Raw genomic sequence first — 19,050 nt, forward strand, 5'->3', positions numbered from 1 at the left:
AATGAGTCAGTAAACAGTGATGTTACTGAATTGGTCCTGAAAATGATCAAATCTAGCAAATTAGCGTTTCTGTCGTTGTAAGAGAGATGAAAGTAAGATCACATTTTAAATGAAAATCAGGTAATAAAGTGTCTTCATACTTGTTCTTGTCATTTTGTGTATATTCAGATTCAGACACATTCAATTTGTGCATAGTACTGTACATTATACTATTAATACGTTTGTAAATCAGAGAATTTTAAGACAAACCGTGTAAAAAGTGAAGCAATCTGACTACTTTCTGAGTCCACTGCATGTGTATAGCAGGAAGAAGTAACAATGTGTGCTTGTGTGTGTTTGATCCAACAAGCTTACATAAGAAATTCTACTCTACCTCATCGCTGACACACACACACACACAAACACACGGTGTGTGTCATTATGGGTTGAAGTGGACTGATTTTGGCTCAGCCATTATCTTCTTACACAACCCACTACAGTGAAGAGAGTCTCGGTGTGTGCTTGTATCTGTGTGTGTGTGTGCACACTCGCATTACTCATGTGCTTTTATGGCATTCAAGTCATTTCTAAAATCGTACACTAATAAAGCAGTATGCTCTATCTGTCAGCCCTCTGCACCCTCTTTGTCAGCAGGGCTGCTGAGTTTTACTGTGAAGTGTGTAAGTCTGTTACACACAACTATTGTGACTACTTACACTTTGAAATGTAAGAGACTGCAAAAAAAAACCCTGATGGCACGGCAGGTCTTTGTGCAGACACAGACACCAGAATTGATCATAGTTATATTGAAATACAATATAGTACAGGTAATTATCATTTATATTGCTATGCAGAGCAGGCATTTCTTTCTAGTGTTGTTATACTGTATATAGTCCAGTCAACCACATGGTGGTGTAATAACCTAAAGGAATGGATGGACTGGCTTTCATACAGGCAAGAACAGAGGGTACAGTTATTAATATAAATATGAGATGACGTGATGTAGAAATATGTTTACTGCTTATTGGTTCAAGTATCAGTTAAGCTTCATAGACTCTCCCCAACCTTCAGAAAACACAACATATGCAGTAAAATCAGTGTTTTTATCTCACAATCACATTAAAGGCAGTTGAGCTCCAGCTGGAAAAAGGAAAAAGCTCTACAATTCTGATAGTTTAAACCACACTAGCAGGTGTTTTGAGATGCATTTTATCCAAAAGTTTAACATGTGTGGATGCATCCATCTCTCCCAGTTGCAGATATAATCTTCACTCCTTCCAGCAAAGCAATCTGCGCAAATAGCCACTTATACGTTCTGTCCACTGTGTTACTGACCGAAGCTGAAGTGTCATTGAGACTACAGTGAGAGTGGCCACATTTGTTTTAATTAAAGCAACAGGATGAAAGCAGCGTCTGCATGATCAACATATGCAGTCATAGCCGGTGCTGTTATCGTGCTTATCTGATCCCTGATTGCATTAGAGGGAACTGGTGGAGATGAGGGCTGCAAGGTGGCGCAGTTGGTTAGCACTGTTGCCTCTTGCGTCCCGGTGGGGGCACCAGGATCTTTCTGCGTGGAGTTTGCATGTTGAGGTTAATTGGTGATTCTAAATTGTCTGTAGGTGTGAATGTGAGTGTGCTTGGTTGTCTGTCTCTAAGTGTAGCCCTGTGATAGACTGGTGACCTGTCCAGGGTGTCCCCTGCCTTCGCCCTAAGTCAGCTGGGATAGACTCCAGCTCCCCCGCGACCCTAGTGAGGATTAAGCGGTGTATAGATAATGGATGGGTGGATGGATGGTGGAGATGGGTGAAACTTTTGTTTAGCTCTTATCGATGTTATTCATTCATGTGGTTGAGTGTAGTTGTTAGCTTCCAAGCAAAATTCCTGTTTGTGCAACCAGACTGCTTATCTGCAGAAGCTCTTCTTGTTTTGTTGGCAGTTTACACGCCCTCACTGAATTGGACTCACCAGCATGTAGCTGCTGTCAGAATTGTGATCCAGCTAATGGAGACACATATATGTCAAAATCTTCCTGCATCCAAAAATATGTTTTGGTTGGCATCATTTTTCTCAAATGTTTGAGCTCAACTGTGCAGGATGACGCATGTGCAGCTTATGCAAGTGGACATCATCCAATGACAACATGACTCTCAACTCAGTCTGTACATATTTTATTAATTTATTATGTGCCTCTGCATTATAGCACTAATTTGACAAATTAACCCTAACTCTAACCTACAGGTTTTGTGAATTTTACCTAAAACACAGCGTAAGTGTGGTTCGGACTTGGACTGTAACTAACCTCACTGTGTCTCCTCTCTTTTTGTCGTGTTGTTAGAGGTGGCAGAACCTTGTCTATAAAACTTCAATGACTTGTGTAAGGCAGCAGGAGTCCTCAGTTACAGCAACACGCAAAGTTTGCTGTTGAAATTGCGTGCAGGTTGCTCGTAACTGCTCTCATTGGTGTCATATGGGGGGGTGATATCCCAGGCAAACGGGGTTATTGCATCCAAGCCAGTGTTGTCCGGAGCAATGACGCCTCCTGAGGATGTGTGTCTCTGCTCAGCCTCAGCTTTCAAATTGGACTCTTTGTCAGACGCTGAAAGAAAGAGAAATGCTATGTTTTATTATTTAATGAACCGAACTACCTGCATGGAAATCCTGTCATCTACTAGCAACACAACAAGTTAGGTGCTTGTGTTTATTCTCAACCAATAAACATACACTACAAACCATATTAAAGGACCTCCAGAATGATCAACAGCTTCATTCCACAGGCTGTCAGAATGCTGATCCAGATATGCAAACACTTGTTTATTTAAATTGCTTTAAGTTATTGGATCCTGAAGAAACGTTACTACTAAATGCATCCTTTTACTAATACTACGACCACCAATGCCTGCTCGCTTCCAAAGTGGGTTAATGGCACTCTGGGGTGCAGTGGGGAAGGGTGTTGTAAGATTTTCTATACCTGTTGTTCATTTAGTGTACATTTCCCCACATTACAAAAAGAAAACTGGCATTCACTCTGCATTTATTACATTGCACTTTTCAAAACATATTCAGACGAAAGACAAAACCAATGAATATCAAGATGACTATATAAAGCCTGTGTTTAATGTGCAGTTTATGCTGCTGGACAAGCCGCTGATGCCAGTTGTCATAGAAACACAACGGGCTACCTGATTTGGGAGTGTTTCAGGAGCTCATCACTTGGAGACACAGATACTTTCAGTGCAAGAAATGAAACCGTCATTTAAAAAATGACATCCAGTCGAATGCAAATGAAGGTGCTTTACCTGAACACAACAAGTAATCAAAATTGTGCAGTTTATTAAAAAATCTTGAGGGAACACAGAACCAGCGGGAGTTATGATGTTTGATACAACATGCAGATTTAGGAAACCATACACAAGTTCTTTGGCCATAATTACTTTTTATTTGTCCAAATGTAATGGATAAAAGTGTTGACGTTTACTGTTAGTTTCTGATAGTTATTCGGACTAGCTTTCCATCTTGGTCAGATAGATACCATTTGTATTTAAACGTCCCTTTGAAGCTGTGGCTTGAATTTACAGTCATACTCTTGATTAATTTAAGTCTGACAGTTCTTTCATGTCTTTGTTAGGTACATTTGAATCTTTTATTCGAGGCGTCCCTGGGAGAACAGATATATATATTCTAGACGGTTTTCTTCTTTTAAAAACAAAGATGTGTCACCGTCCAGTAGGTTGATAAATGTTTGCTTTAATAATACGTCAAGTTTAACGTTTTTGAAATGAATTCAACATGCCAGCAGCTACAGCTGGAACTAAATCATGTTGTACATATGGAATTGTTTTCTTATCTTTAAAAAGAGTGTTATCTAAATAGAGAGCCATTTTCTTGTCTCAGAACTGTGTAAATCTACTGTTACTGCACAAACGCCTTCATTTTGAGGCATCTCTTCCTGCTTAAACTGCTTCTATGCACTCGCAAAACTTCTGCTCCAGGCATTTGTGAAACAATCTTGTCAGGATTCACCAATGAACAGAATGCCAAATACGATGGTGACCAATGAAATCATCACTCCCTCCCTGCTGACGCTCTCACTTTGCTTCCTCTACCATCCCATAATTAGTGTTTAACCGGGTTCAGCAGATCACTGCCAGCATGAATCACCCAAATCAAGGACCTCAGGTAAGTGTTTTCTTTCTTCAAATTTAATTGGTAGGGGCATGTTTGCAGCATGGGAGTACGTTCTTTATAATATGGCTTTCAAGTGTTAATTATGATGTGTGATCTGCTGAACCCAGTTAAACAGTAACCGCCCATAAGGGGGGCTGTTAGAAATCTAATTGACCTCATTTTCTACTCTAGCAAGGCGACGAGAAGCCAGTGTGCTGGGGAGCTGTTATCTAGGTATTATGGTAACACTGGTATATGTATAAACTCCACAAGTCCTACAAGAAAACAGAGCATTAAGGTGCCATATAAATAAACTTTACTTACTTTCTTACAATAAGGCCTGGAGGGAGAGACAGGGTCAACGCAAGAAGATGTTGCATTCTATTGGTTGGGGACCTATTTCAGGGTTGTTTCATAAAAATGTGCAAAAGCGAACACCTAATCGTGGAGGTTTCTTGTCACATTGTTGGGAGAAGCACACAAGCAATGTCTGTAAAAACCCGTCAAGCCATCTACAGTAACACAGTTGTTTAATTTGGAGATAAACTAGACACTGCTGTATAAAGTTACACAGCTATTAAGCATCTGCCACAGGATGGTTTGAAATTTATTTTTAGAATACGCTGCTTAATTTCTGCAAGGACACACAATGTTCCCTTGAGAATTGTGAACTATAACGTTTCAGGCAAAGTTGCACCATGCTATCCTGGTCACCTAAAAGATACTCGACATTTTATTTTTTTAGAATATATTTGTATTTTACCTTTGTTGCTCTGGCCACAAAGCTCCTCCCTGTAAAGAGAGCTCCCTCCAGCCTCTCTTCCCATGATGCTGTCTTCTGATAGCAGCAGGTTTCCGAACAGGAAGTAGGTGGTCATCTGGCCTTTACCCTTCACCTCGATCTGCCCTCGCTCTTCTATGTTGAACCCTGCATCCTTCAGCTCACTGAAAATGGGACCCAGTGGGGAACACACAGAGAATTGGGGCAACTGAAGAATGCTGATCACTCCTACCTCCCTGTACTGGATGCACATATGAGCAGCAAGATTTGTATCTGTGTGCAGCAGCTGACTTGTACAAAAAAAGAGGGATTTAGTCAGTTTAAGTAAATGAGCAGCAGCTGAGTTTGTGGCAGGATGTCATAGCGATTATCTTCACAAAAGCTTCCGATATTAGATTTTCCTTCTAAAAATGTATACGTGTGTGCGAGCTGCTCAAAGACAGATGGAGCATGAGTTAAACCACATGGCATCGCTGGATGTTGTCAAAGTGTTAAAAGCTATAATTCATCCGCCTCTCGATCGTCACTAGATGCATTTCTAAGAATGGTTGGCACTTATATAGCGCTTTACAATGTGTTTCTCATTCACCCATTCACACACATATTCATCCAGTGGTGCCATTCATGCAAGGTGCTGCCTGCCATTGGGAGCAACTTCGGGTTCTGTGTCTTGCCCGAGGACACTTCCACTGTGGAGGGGCGGGGGATCAAACCGCCAACCTTGCGATTGGAGGACAACTCGCTCTACCACCTGAGCCACAGCCGCCCATAACTCTTCAAATGATAATATTATTGCTTCATTTCTTAATCAAAGATTATCACCACTTAATGCATGTTAGATTTCTGCTTCATTTGTCCTGAATTCATGCAATAACATAGACAAACACACCCTCACAAGATCAACGCTGCTTTGGTTCTAGAAATCAGTGGTTCTCTTCTAACTTTACAACCTCAGAGCATGATAGCAAACTCTACCTTTATCTAAGAGCAAACCGGTTTAGGTACTGGGTCATCAACATGATGCTTCGTAAACAAACAAAGTCTTTTTTTTATTGGAGCAAGCTTCACTTTGTTAGTCGGATGTTGCATTATGAAGCTTTTTATTCAAAGAGTAAATGTTGTATGGTTGATGGTGAAGTCCATCCATGTAATGTTGCTGACAATTTGTTAATTTGTGTAGTTTGAAGGGGGCACGACCAGCAGGAAAGCCTGTTATGCTGATTTATAGCTGGCAGCAATCTTATATGATGCTGCTCTTTATGATGTTTCATGCAATATGGAAGTTAAAGCACACAGAGAGACCACAGATAACCTACACAACACCTCAGAAACTCAGTGGACTATGAATCTATAAGGAGCCTGGACAGGTTTCACTGCAAGGTGTATATTGTATATAACTCTGTATTTGACAAATACAAATACAATGAAGTAACCAATAGCTCTACATTACCCATGTGCTAAAACATTCATCATCATCTGCAAGAGGGAACCCACAACACCAAGAACACCACTACCACTCAGTCTCCTGCAATGACCAGTCTAGTGCTTGAATCTATCATCCATCCATCCACTATCTATACACCGCTTAATCCTCATTACGGTCGCGGGGAGCTGGAGTCTATCTCAGCTGACTTAGGGCGAAGGCAGGGGACACCCTGGACAGGTCGCCAGCCTATCACAGGGCTACACTTAGAGACAGACAACCAAGCACACTCACATTCACACCTATGGACAATTTAGAATCACCAATTAACCTCAACATGTTTTTGGACTGTGTGGGAGGAAGCAGGAGAACCCGGAGAGAACCCACGCTGCACGGGGAGAACATGCAAACTCCACGCAGAAAGATTCCAGTGCCCCCACCGGGACGCGAACCGGCGACCTTCTTGCTGCGAGGCAACAGTGCTAACCAACTGCACCACCCTGCAGCCCTGAATCTATCATATTGTAAATTATTATTACGGCCATTTAGCTGCCTCAGACCACGGACCAGTCAGATTGCATGCTCAACAGCTGTCTAGTCGGGTTACATGTGCATGCACACTTACCTGTATGTGGAAGAGCTGAGGTGAATGTGGTCAGGGACTCCATGACTCTCCATCCTGGAGGCAGTGTTAACAGTGTCTCCAAACAGGCAGTAGCGAGGCATCTTCTGCCCCACCACCCCAGCTAACACTGGGCCGGTGTGCAGACCCACACGGATCTGAAACACAGACACGCACCATGCCAGCACATATGTGTGAGTAAATGAACACAATGGTGGTCTGAATAGTCACATAAACCCAACTGAGAGTGTGAAGTGAATCAAATCAAGTAGTCGAGGAACTGGGCTTCTGATTTTACATTTTCCAGTTCAGTTGATTGTAATTTCAGGAAGCAGGAAGCGACCTGAGGAGGCATTCGCTGAGACTACGGGCAGTTCCATGCTGGCACACGCAAAGAATGCTAGCGTTCAAATCCAAATTTTTAAATGTATAGTTTTGTGATTGTTATTTCAGTTGTGTCTTGTTAGAATTTTAACTGTTGTGGATGCATGAGGTAGTGCAAAAGCATGGTGACGGTTTTAATGACCTCCGTCCGGCAAAAACATGCCGAGAGGAAGCTCAACTTAACATACTGTACAAGTAAATTAAACAGTTCAAATTTAAAAATGAGTTTAGCATTTTAGGTAAGATGTGCTCTACCTGAAAACGTAACCTGACTTCCTTAAAAGGATAATTCAATAGGATGCTTTGTTGAGCTAACTTTTATTATATTTGCACAAGTAAATATTACTAATTAATTCAACAAGATGTTTAATTTAAACAACTGTAACTTACATGCTTTTGCAACTCAACATATCAGTAGAAGTTTGTTGGTTTAAGTCATCTTTTTATGTTGTCTCAAATAGGATTTACTGGAGGTTTGAACAACTGTAAATGTTTTGCTTTAAGCACGAAAAAAACTTGTTGAACAAACTTAGTCGTCTTTAAGTGGTCGTTAAGTGTCGTCTTTAACCAGAAAACATCAGTGAATGAAGACCTAAGTGAAAATCCTTCGACATATATTGTTAAGAAGGAACCAGATGTCCTTTCTTGGCCAGTGGTAATCAGTTCTCACCTGTATGGGTTTGCCTGTGACAGGGTTGGTGACTTCTCTGGCAGCAATCCTCATACCCAGAGCAAAGTTTGCCACTCGGTGAGCATGAGTCTCTGTAGGGACTGGAACACCGCCAACCACCATGTATGCATCCCCAATAGTCTCAACCTTTAAACAATTAACCACAACGCACTTCAGACATTGATTAAACGATGCAAAACCCAAATTTACAATTATCCTGTTAAACACGTTGTGGTAAACGTCAGTCTACTATGTAGAGAATGTTGCATCTCACGGAATTAAACACACAACAGGGAGGTAATTCGAATACAACCACAGTACATTTCTAAATCAACATCATTAGGTTTGGGTTTGATCGTCAGATTCATTTCAAAACTGATCACAAGTTCATCAAATAGCTAAACTCACTTGGATGTGACACTAATGAATCTGAGCTGTTTCAGATTCAAAAAGCATGTTTAATGCTAGATTCATATTTAATTAAATACCACTGAATCTCGTTTATTAATCAAAACTTGGATTTTTGCGGCTCAATTACAGAAAATCAGATTTGTAAATTTGTAGTAAAGTGGGCGTGAATTATGTTATCACCTCCTAAAGATTGTGAATGTGAAGCTAAATACAGCAGGAGGAGCGAACATGTTGTGGAGCTAACAAATGGCAGTACCTTGTAGATGTCATGTATGTTGGTGAGCCTGTCAAACCTGGAGTACATGGAGTTGAGCATGTGAACTATGTGGATGGGTTCACAGGCAGCGCAGATGTTTGTGAAGGTTACCACATCGCTGAACAAAATAGTGCAGACCTCGAACTCCCCTGAAAGAGACACACACTTTGAGAGATCCTAAGTTTGTTCTTGAACACATTATGATAACCCTCCTCCAAGAGCCTTTCTCAGTCCCAACTGACTGATGAGGAGTCCCAGCTGTGTATTCCCACCCCCACATCACATGGTCATGGCCTGTTGACAACTCGTGTGTGAAAGGTTGTGAAACTGTCTAGGAAGGGATCCCAGGACTGTGTTATAAGTACCTGCTAAGTTGTGTCTGGGTCTGAAGGGATGATGTGTTTACCTTACCTGTATTTGGGAAGACTGTGTTGTTCCATTGTTTCTTCTTCTCTTCTCTGTTTCAGGTTGTGATATTTTTTTTCTGGATCTCTTTTCTGACTTAATGAAGGTCCAACTAGGAAAGCCACAAGTTTTATGTACTTTCTAAATATGACTCTTGGGTCATTGTTGGGCCATGAGCCATGTGATGTAGAGGTAAAAAATAAATACCTGGCAGTCAGTGAGAACTGATGAAGCTGCTTGGGTGAGAGCTGAAACAACTTTAAAAACAAAAAAGAGAAGTCCGGCTGCATTCTACTGGAACACTTAGGATTACCATGACCTGGACGTCTGGAATCCACACTGCACCTTGACAGATCCACAGGCAGATATGAAGACATAGACAGCCGGGTAGGTAAACAGACAGACCTGCCTCGACACTCTTCCCATCTTTAAGCTGATTAGCTATGTGACGTGGAAGCATGGCGTACAGCAGAGTCTCCGTCTTCTCTTTTTCAGCCTCCAGATGCTGCGACAGGATCCTTAGTTCCTCCTACGCACTCACACACACACACAAAGAAGACCTTGGAGTGAACTAGTTTCAAAGAAATAGTCTCACTTCTAATCTTTTGTGCTATGTCGTCAGATTTTCAAGATGTGTTTCAAACAATTAATTTTGAGTTTCATAACTTATTCTAGTTTCTAGCGTTTATATCTAGAGATAGCTTAATTGGAAAACATTACACTCATCCTTTTGTTCAGAAATACTATTCTATAGACAAGTTATTTTATTTGAAAGTAAAAGAAGTCACTTTCAAGTGCTGCTTTTCAAAGTTCACAAAGATTTTTTGCTTAGATGTAGTCAGACTTCAGACTAACATCGAAATTCATCACTAGAGATGTCTGCGATTCTCTCTGGCCTTGTTTCTCTGGATATGTTTTGCTGTAAGTATAAGTCCTTTTATGTTGCATCGCCAGGTTTGTTTGTCTTCCTTTCTGCTATAGTTAGGTCTCATTTTCATTTCAATCAGGTACTCGGTTAAATAAAGGCTATACAGCATAATAATACATCCACTGCACAAAGCTGTATATATGAATATTTTATTGGGAAAAAGTCAGCAACAAGTGGATCCAACAAAAAGCCTTCAAGCAGTGTAAAATGTCAGCACGTTGCCTATAGGACAGCTGAGATGTTGTGACCTGCAAATGCTGGTGCTCTGCTCTTGGTGTCCACAAAGGTCTGTGAGGGTGCACAAGACTTAGACTAAGTCTGCGAGAGTCTTCACAGACACCTCCACACGTTTGCATGCAGTGCAAAATTTGCATCCACAGTCCATGCAACGACTGCAGTATACAGGTGATCGTGTGCATGCTTGGTAGTAACCGGTATGTACAGAAAACATATATAAAACCTACTGTATAGGTATGCAATGGAGTTAAAAGTACACTTTCACAGACTACAAAAGAAGTATAAAAACAACACATATGCATCCATGGTGTCTGCAGCTGTCAATGTGCACTTATGCATTGGAGTATAATCAAAGCTAATATATCAAGCCTCTGCAGTTCTGCACACCTGTCAGTCAGATTAAGGATGGTTTCTTTGGACAACTTTAGGCAACTGACAAAAAACAGCGACTGTGGTTTCTAAAATGTATGAGGCTGTATCCTAAAAGTCCCTGAGTCAAGTCATCAGATCCATGTAAAAAAACATAAAAGAGCCACCGTGAAGTCCCCCATTTGTTTGTGGACTATTGTTTTAGAGCCTTGAGTTTGGAATTTGGCAGTCGCTATCCATTTCTGATGTAACAAACAAGTGGTGGATCATAGTGAGAAGTTGACAAAGCTATGTGTGGCAATAAAATAGAGACCTGTCGATTACAAGGTAACCACGTCCTAAAGCATCCCCTGCTTTATTCTGTATTTTAGTCAGAATGGGACCATAATTCACAAAATGTACAACATGCTGTATTGAAGGAGACTCAAAACCAGTGAGTGAGACCATAAACTCATTAGGAAAATGTTCACTGAAGTAATAAATTAAGGGAAAAGTAGGGTAAGAATTCTAAACCATCTGATTTCGTTTTGCAACCAGATGAGTCGCCCCCTGCTGGCCGTAGGTTTGTGGTACTGAACCTGACACATGGACAAGCAGCAGCAACAGCAGTGCATGAGTTCGACTTCACAGCGTGAGTCTTGTCTCAAAAGGATCTAACTACAGGCTAACTGTGACAGAAGGGTGATGGAGGTGAAGGCCAGCAGGACAAAAGACAGCGAGAGTCACGACAGAACAACTCATGTCCGTTGGCTGCTCTGATGCGCTCAAGTCTGACTGTTCTGTCAGTGAAGTCAGTTAAACTATGTATGAACCAGACAGTGGTCCAACCTCCTGTACTGCTGTCAGGTCTGAGTGTTCGCCTGACAGCACTTTTAGCAGCCCAGCAACACAGCACTCAGTGGAGCACTTGGGTTTCCTAGCCGAACACACACTTTTCCTTTCTCCCACTATGTGGAACTGAGATGTTTTCACACCACGGGTGACACACAAATGCATTAAAATGTGAGTCTTACAAGTAAAATAACTCCAACAAAAGTAGGCCGGTAGTACATTTTACATGGTTGGTTGGCTTCCATACAGGTTTGCTGAACTGACACTAACTCAGCAGGGAGGTGGATAATATATTTCTCATATTTAAGGTGCAATGATTTATTCCAGATCTAAACAAACACCATCATTCCCACTGAGCTGTATTTATCATGAACTGGCCTGCTACTGTGACCACTACAGAATGAAGTGGAAGCTGTTGTCCTACTTTTTTCCTCTCCAGCTGGTTGGTGAGCTCCATCTCAGCTAGACGTTGCTGGTTGAGAAGAACCAGGTCTCTGGTGACATCATGCTGAGCAAGGTCGGCCAGGTGAAGGCCAACATCCTGAAGCTCCTGGAGGTTTCGTAGCTTTGGAGAACACAGGTACAACATGCAGCCAAGGGACTCCATCCACAGCATCTGACCTGCAGATAAATCGAACACAGGTGAAGCTATAAACAGAATGCATTTCAAATCTTTTTTTTTTGTGGTTCCTGACCCTCCTCTTGGTTATCCACGGCTCAGCTCATTTTCATTTTTTCTGCTTTTATTTCTTGTCTACAAATAAAGCCAATGAGCTCTTTCTATCTCACCATGTTGAGCGTAAACACAAGTTGGGTTCACCTCAGGACTTTAGGAGGTGTTTGGTGTGCGAGTGATTCAAAAGGCAACAAGTAGCTCTTCAGCCTGAGAGAAGTCAGACGTAGTTCAGAGGACCCCCTAAGGCACGACCTACTCGCAATCAGGCAAATCCTGCAGGTAATTTGTTCATTCACAGAAGTGTTTTTGAAAAATTCTGCACTAATTAAGCTTTTTTTAATCATTCTTTTTTTGTTCTTTTTTTTTTTTATTAACGAGGCCTTTCTCTAAAAGTACTTCTACTAAGATGAAGTTGATTTTACAAGTTCAGTTTTTTTCAGCTGCACGGTGGGTGTTGGTGTGTTCATAAGATGTGTGATGCTATCAGAACCCACCTCTTAGTTTGAGCGTGTGCGTGTCTCTGTAGCTCTTCAAGACAAATTGACTGTTGATGAATTTCCTGATGCTTTCAATGGTCAAAGTCACCTGGAGGACAGAGGTACAGGCCGTGCAATACTGGAGTCACAGTGCACAATAGTTTTTTGGGGTTTTTTTGCATTAACCACAAGCAAGGTAATTCAAAAATATTGGTTAGGAACACAGGCATTTTCTCAGTTTGGGATGTATGGGTTGTGTCTGTATGTAAACATCATGGCTCCATATGGAAAAGACTTGTCAGAACGACTAAAATGATCTGACTGGGAGATTTTACAAAGATGGAAAGAATACAGGAAGATTGGTGACCAACTAAAAATCTGACAGCAGTAATCAGGAGGTGTAGAGAAATAAATGATATATATATATATATATACATAAATGTATTTTTCCTTTTTTAAAGCATAATTTTCAGGATCCATTTAAATTAAAAAAAATAGGTCAAATTACAACATCGTCTTATCCTTGTCCTGTTGATAAAATTTCGCAGGTTGCTAAGCAACTGAAGCAGCACTATGGGACACACCTATTGTGTCCATAATTAAACACGTGCTTGTCACATCTATGTATGGTCAATATTTTAAGATACATTAGGGAATAAGAAATTCATAAAATTCATAAAATTCATCGCTGTGTGTATGCAAACACTGTCTTCATGGAAGGACACTTGCTTAAAGACTTGTTGGTGCTCTAGTACGCTCAGGGCCACACAGGGGAGCCCTGGACAACCCTAACAGCTGTGACTCCATTCTGTGCTACTGTGTTTTTCTCCATTGGTGTATTTTACTGTATTCTACCAACTCTTGGCTCTGTATCTGTGTTTTACCTGTGGGTGTATAATGATGAAGTATTTGTCCAATGTAGCACCTCGAGCCTTCAGACCCGGAACAAACTTCTGTATGTTCACTCCTGTCTGCTTTACCTTCAGCTGATCCACAGCCCAGGACAGCGAGCAGGAACACAGAAAGGTGGCTTAAACACAATGCATTAAGATTTCCCATATTTGAACTGTGCCGGTGAATTAAAGAAGCAACATTCCACATTCTCATGAAGCTACTGAAGCACGGAAACACATGAAGCCTTACGTCTTCATCAAAGACAATGTGGAAAGGAAAAGCATCGCAGAAAACTTTCTCTTCCATCCACAGCTTGTCTGGGTAACATGGAGTGAAGGCACTCTGGGGGCAACCTGGGAAGTATATTAAGGACACTCATTGCTTTAGAATTGTATAAGTTTCTCTTAAATCATAGTAAATGATCCAGCAGTGTTGCCTTGTGGTTGTGCTACAGCATCCGTTCTTCAGCAGACTCATGTAACAGTTTAAATACTTTACTCCACCACGGTGTCTTTTATCTGAAGAAAATCTTATCTTTTATCTACCTTAAAAAAAAAGTGTGTTTAGCCTGGCCTCAAAAGTATTTGAATAGCTAAACTGTCAGCAAACTTCCTTGAGGTTTTTAAGGTTATTTCATAAACTGTGGCTCCTGAGATATAAAAAGTTCTGCGTGTCAAAGTTAAAGGAACGCGCTCATCATTAATGTAGCACCCACGCTAAGGACACCTTCAGGGTGATTGACTAATATATATTATTTTAGAACTGGTTGGTTAAAAGGAACTGCACAAATGAAAAAGGCAAATAAAAGTGGTGTCAGCAAGAAACTCAGTCTTCAGCCTCCCTCCACAGTGGGGTTTTTCTTCAAAAAGTTCAAAAATAGACAAGTTGCGATTGAAAACAGTCGGCACAGAGGCAGGTCACATAACTGTGGGTGGAAAAAGAAGGTGGGAAACAGCAGCAGGAATGGCTTCAGGGATCAACCAGAATAACCGTTTATTTGGAGAAAGAATTCCAGCCAGACTGTACTAAAGATACCACAGATGGACTGATGGAATCATGAACTCTGAAGTCTTAATGTGGATCTTTGAGCAGGATAATGATCCGACGTATACCAGCTGCCTGTTGAAACGTTATTTTGCTCAGGATAAAATCTTTGAATCTTAGAATGGCCCTGAACTACATCTCATAGCCACATATGGGAATCCAGGGAGAACAAATTTCAGCATGCCGATGATTTTTTTTTTTAGTTGTGGATAAACTAAAAGGTTGAGTCTATTCCCAGATGTTGTAAAGGAGCTCTGCAAGCTAGAACTAAATACTAAAACACTGGAACTGTCAAACTAAGTGAAGCCACTTTTTCCCTACATTTGGAACTGGAATTCTGTTGTTTTGTCATTTTAGAGAAATTTGTCTTTGACGTATATTTTGCATGACTTAACAGTAGTGTCTTTCGCAATGAAGTGCGAGTAAGTGTCCAAATACTGCAGCTGTCTGTATTTGGACCTTTTAGAGCTGGACTCTGTTTGTGATCAGCTTAAGTTTGAGGTGAAACTCGGAGCCTGGCTGTCTCCAAAGACGCCTCTACTCTTTGTTTTGGTTTTAGTTTGAGTTAAATTTTGGAGCTATTTCTTGATTAACTTTGTGTAGCATCTCTAACCTTTTTGTGAGAGAACCACAGCTCTGATCAGGTCCCAGCCACTCCTTTTCCCAGCCAGTGACACACTCCTGTCTCTCAGTCTGCTGTATAACGCCTCCTGGGAAAAATCACACTCCAAGCGGGCCAAGAAAACACACATAGTCATACAGCCACAAAACAACAGTACCACATGAGAGGGTAGTCAAACACCTATAGGGCAAACAGAGCCAAAACTTGTAGGAACAAGGCATGTTTGCCTGTTTCATCCTGTTGCAGAAAGGTGGCTGCACTCCTAGAAAGGTTGAGAACCGTTATCATAACTTACTGGATATCTACTGACACCATCTCCTGTGCGACAGGGGTTGTCCTGGTCTTTAGTCTTGCTAGTTTGCTTGGTTTGTTTGACAAGAAACACAACATGCTCCTTCTTCCCAGTCCGCTCACTTTCTTCAGATTGGTTGAGCACCTCCATGCTCACTTTGCTATCAAAAAACTCTCTGGCGACTGCCTCCATGATACCTGCAGCATGATGGGAAGATGGGAGACAAAGAAAATGAAGTTAGTGGGATGCCAGTGTGTGGTCAAGTGAACATGCACATTCAGATTCTTCCAGATCCTTTTCAAGTTTTGAGGAGTTTGATGTAATGTTTACAGACAAAATTGCTTGTCATAGTAGAAGGCTTGTATGCAGGTTTTCTGCTGATTGAAAATGACCAATTCTGAAATGATGCACTTGATTAAAAGTATGAAATAATCTTTAAGTGACATTTAATAGACAATTAGGGAAAAATCAAATGGAAAAAGAAAAAAAATTGCAATCAAGTTTCCAAAGAAGAAAAAGGTGAAAACTATGACCTGGTCCAGCATGTCGCCTGACCTGAATCCAACAGAACACCTTTGGGATATTTTAAGGAAAAGGCAGATATCTGCCTTTGAAGAATGGCAGAACAGTAGAAGAGTAATACTTCAGCAAGATAATGATCTAGAGCACACTGCAAAAATCAACCAAGAGTCTGTCAGGAAGAAAAAAGATGATTTATTACACTAACATGTACTGATAAAAGGATATTTACACATAAGGGCTTGTGCCTTTTACCTTTTAAAATTGTTGTTCATCATATTATACCATTCTGATGAGTCCATATTTGCAACTTAATAGTTAAAGTCAAAGATTAAAAAAGAATCACTGGAAGTCAATCAGTGTGGTTGCTTCTACCAGGTACAATGTGGTACAGGCCCTTCCGGTCAGAGTAGTAGTGAAGCAGCATCCTCCCATCCTCGGTCATCTCCACTCGAAAAGATGGTGCATTCATTTCCTTCAAAACAGGATGTATGATTCAGATCCAGCTCAAATAAAAAAAAGCACAATACAAACAATAAGAAAAAGCTTTTTACATTTTTTTTGCAAAAACTATAAATTGCTGCTGCTGGTCGAAAACAGATGCTGAACTGAAATAGTTTGCTGAGATAAGACAAAATGCGTAACTTCATCCCCATTATCATACATTATTTTTCAAGTAAGCATCAACTGACACCTGAGTGCACATTTTATTTTCAGCTATGAACATGTAGATTTAATATTTTCATGTATACTCTCTTCCTCACAAACAGTCCAAAATCATGTTGAGGTTAATTGGTGATTCTAAATCGTCCGTAGGTGTGAATGTGAGTGTGCTTGGTTGTCTGTCTCTAAGTGTAGCCCTGTGACAGACTGGTGACCTGTCCAGGGTGTCCTCTGCCTTCGCCTTAAGTCAGCTGGGATAGACTCCAGCCCCCCCGCAACCCTAGTGAGGATTAAGTGGTGTATAGATAATGGATGGATGGATGGATGGATGGATGGATGGATGGATGGGTACTCTGCGCAGCTTAAGCTATGCAGTTTGCAGGTGTATCAACAATCATGATATCAATGAATACAATCGCATACCTGATAGGAGAGTGCCAGGTAACTATGGAGAGCGTCCAGGTTTCCAATGAATTCAACGAGATTCCCTCCCAGTGTCCTAAGCATGGTGTCATAGCCGGCTTGCTTGCAGAAATTAAAAAAATGTTCTCCAAAAAGCTTAAGAAATGCATCAGCAGAGATACCTGAAACATCAGAACACACAGAGAAGAAAACTCCCACATAGCATTTGATAATATCTGCATTAAATACATAACTTTCAAAGCCTGGCCTCCTCTGTCCACTTGTTTGTCTTTTCACAGCACTAGCAGCAAGCAAGTAGTCCATTACAGCCACGCAGTCAAGAAAATCTGACCACTGGGAAGGTCTTAGAATGCATTCCTGACTAAACACATCTTTGACAGATTTTGTTTGTTTATGTCTCAGACTCTACGAGATCTCACTTAATCAAGCAGCCAGACCTCCCGGTCCACACCTGTTTGTCTTTTTACAGCACTTGCGGTAAGCAAATATTCAATTAGAGCACATTCCCAAAAGTATGTGCGGTCGAGATAATCAGACCTTGGGGAAGACCTCAGTAGCATGTTGACATTCTCTGAAAAAACAATTCTTGTTATGTTTAATAGGGACCCACCGCTCTGGGACTCAGTGCTCTATAATCTACTGATATGCCTGCAAATATGATCAACACATGTATAAATAAATGATTTGCTGCTGTTGTGGAAACTATTCACCCTTTACACAGGTGAACTGCACCGTGATAGGCCAGCTTTTTCAGTGCTGCCATTATTATTATGAGAGAAATAAAATTACAGATAAAACTATGTATTAATGTAACACTGTCTTACATATTACTGCAGGAAAAAAAGAAATCATTGAATTTCAGGGACATTTTTAACACCTTCAGGAAGGTCTGATTTGTGTTACTATGGCTCATTCTCTACCTCCTGATTGCTGCTGCATCTGTGTTAGAAGTGCTTTTTAGTTGATCTGATCTACCTGCATCCTTTTCTCATCTTTAGGAAGTCACACAGCAATGCTTTTCAGTTCCTCTGCCAATTCTTTTCCCTGATGCAGCCACGCAGAGAGATAGTCCATGGGGCCAAAACTGACTGAGAAGATTCTGCTGCTCATTTTATAATCATGTTTATGCAGTTAGGCTGATTGCAAATCACAGGTGTAATAATGGAGCTTCTGCAAAAACAAGCAGAAGTTTGATCTCTTACCCAGCAGTGAACAGGCCTCCTGCACCAGGCTGACTGTGAGAACATCATCATAAACCGTGTACGTCATGAAGGTGTCCTGGACTCCTGGTAGAGAACTTTACAAAAAAGAACGATCTTTATGAAATTTCTGTTGCTGTCGACATCACTGTAATCATAACATTTAACCACAGTGGCATTGCAATGAATAACCTCAGTTTGTTCCAGGTCTCCTGACCAAATCTCTCTATGACAAGAGACTTGAGGCAGCTGTTGATGAACCCATACTGCAGAAGAACACAAACAGTTTATCTGGTCAGCTCGTTAGTTCAGTTCAATGAGCATATAGACACACATGGCCTTCAATGAATGGTCTTGAGGGAATTTAGATCCTTTACTAACCCTCACATAAAGTTAAACAAAATGCATTACAAAAGCTTTACAACTTGCGGACAGTCAAAATTGAATAATGCTACAATAATTATGAACCATATCAAACATTACAGCTACAATCAAAACATTAACATGCATTCACTCTCTAAATACCAAATAGTTTCTTAGGTCTGAAAAATGTAAATTGTAAAATCTTTGCAAAATAAATAATCATCTATCCACCGCTTAATCCTCACTAGGATCGCGGGGGGGCTGGAGCCTATCCCAGCTGACTCAGGGCAAAGGCAGGGGACACCCTGGACAAGTCGCCACTTAGAGACAGACAACCAAGCACATTCAAGCATATCTCCACCGGGATGCGAACCAGCGACCTTCTTGCTGCGAGGCAACAGTGCTAACCACCACTC

At 41.0% G+C, this 19,050-nt stretch overlaps 1 protein-coding gene across 1 annotated transcript; it reads right to left on the bottom strand.

The window, feature by feature from the left end:
* Positions 1-2,378: 2,378 nt before the first annotated feature.
* gucy1b2 (guanylate cyclase 1, soluble, beta 2) lies at positions 2,379-18,531 on the bottom strand. The gene is given in 16 exon segments (XM_008279815.1): positions 2,379-2,578; positions 4,910-5,087; positions 6,972-7,130; positions 8,027-8,173; positions 8,694-8,842; positions 9,504-9,627; positions 11,888-12,084; positions 12,634-12,724; positions 13,500-13,601; positions 13,759-13,862; positions 15,167-15,263; positions 15,486-15,664; positions 16,362-16,461; positions 17,073-17,233; positions 18,275-18,369; positions 18,464-18,531. Coding segments are annotated over 15 exon segments (2,055 nt in total). The 5' UTR covers positions 18,342-18,369; positions 18,464-18,531.
* Positions 18,532-19,050: the final 519 nt, after the last annotated feature.

This window comes from Stegastes partitus, unplaced genomic scaffold (assembly GCF_000690725.1).
Source record: "Stegastes partitus isolate 25-593 unplaced genomic scaffold, Stegastes_partitus-1.0.2 Scaffold170, whole genome shotgun sequence".
Classification (NCBI taxonomy): Eukaryota; Metazoa; Chordata; class Actinopteri; family Pomacentridae; genus Stegastes; species Stegastes partitus.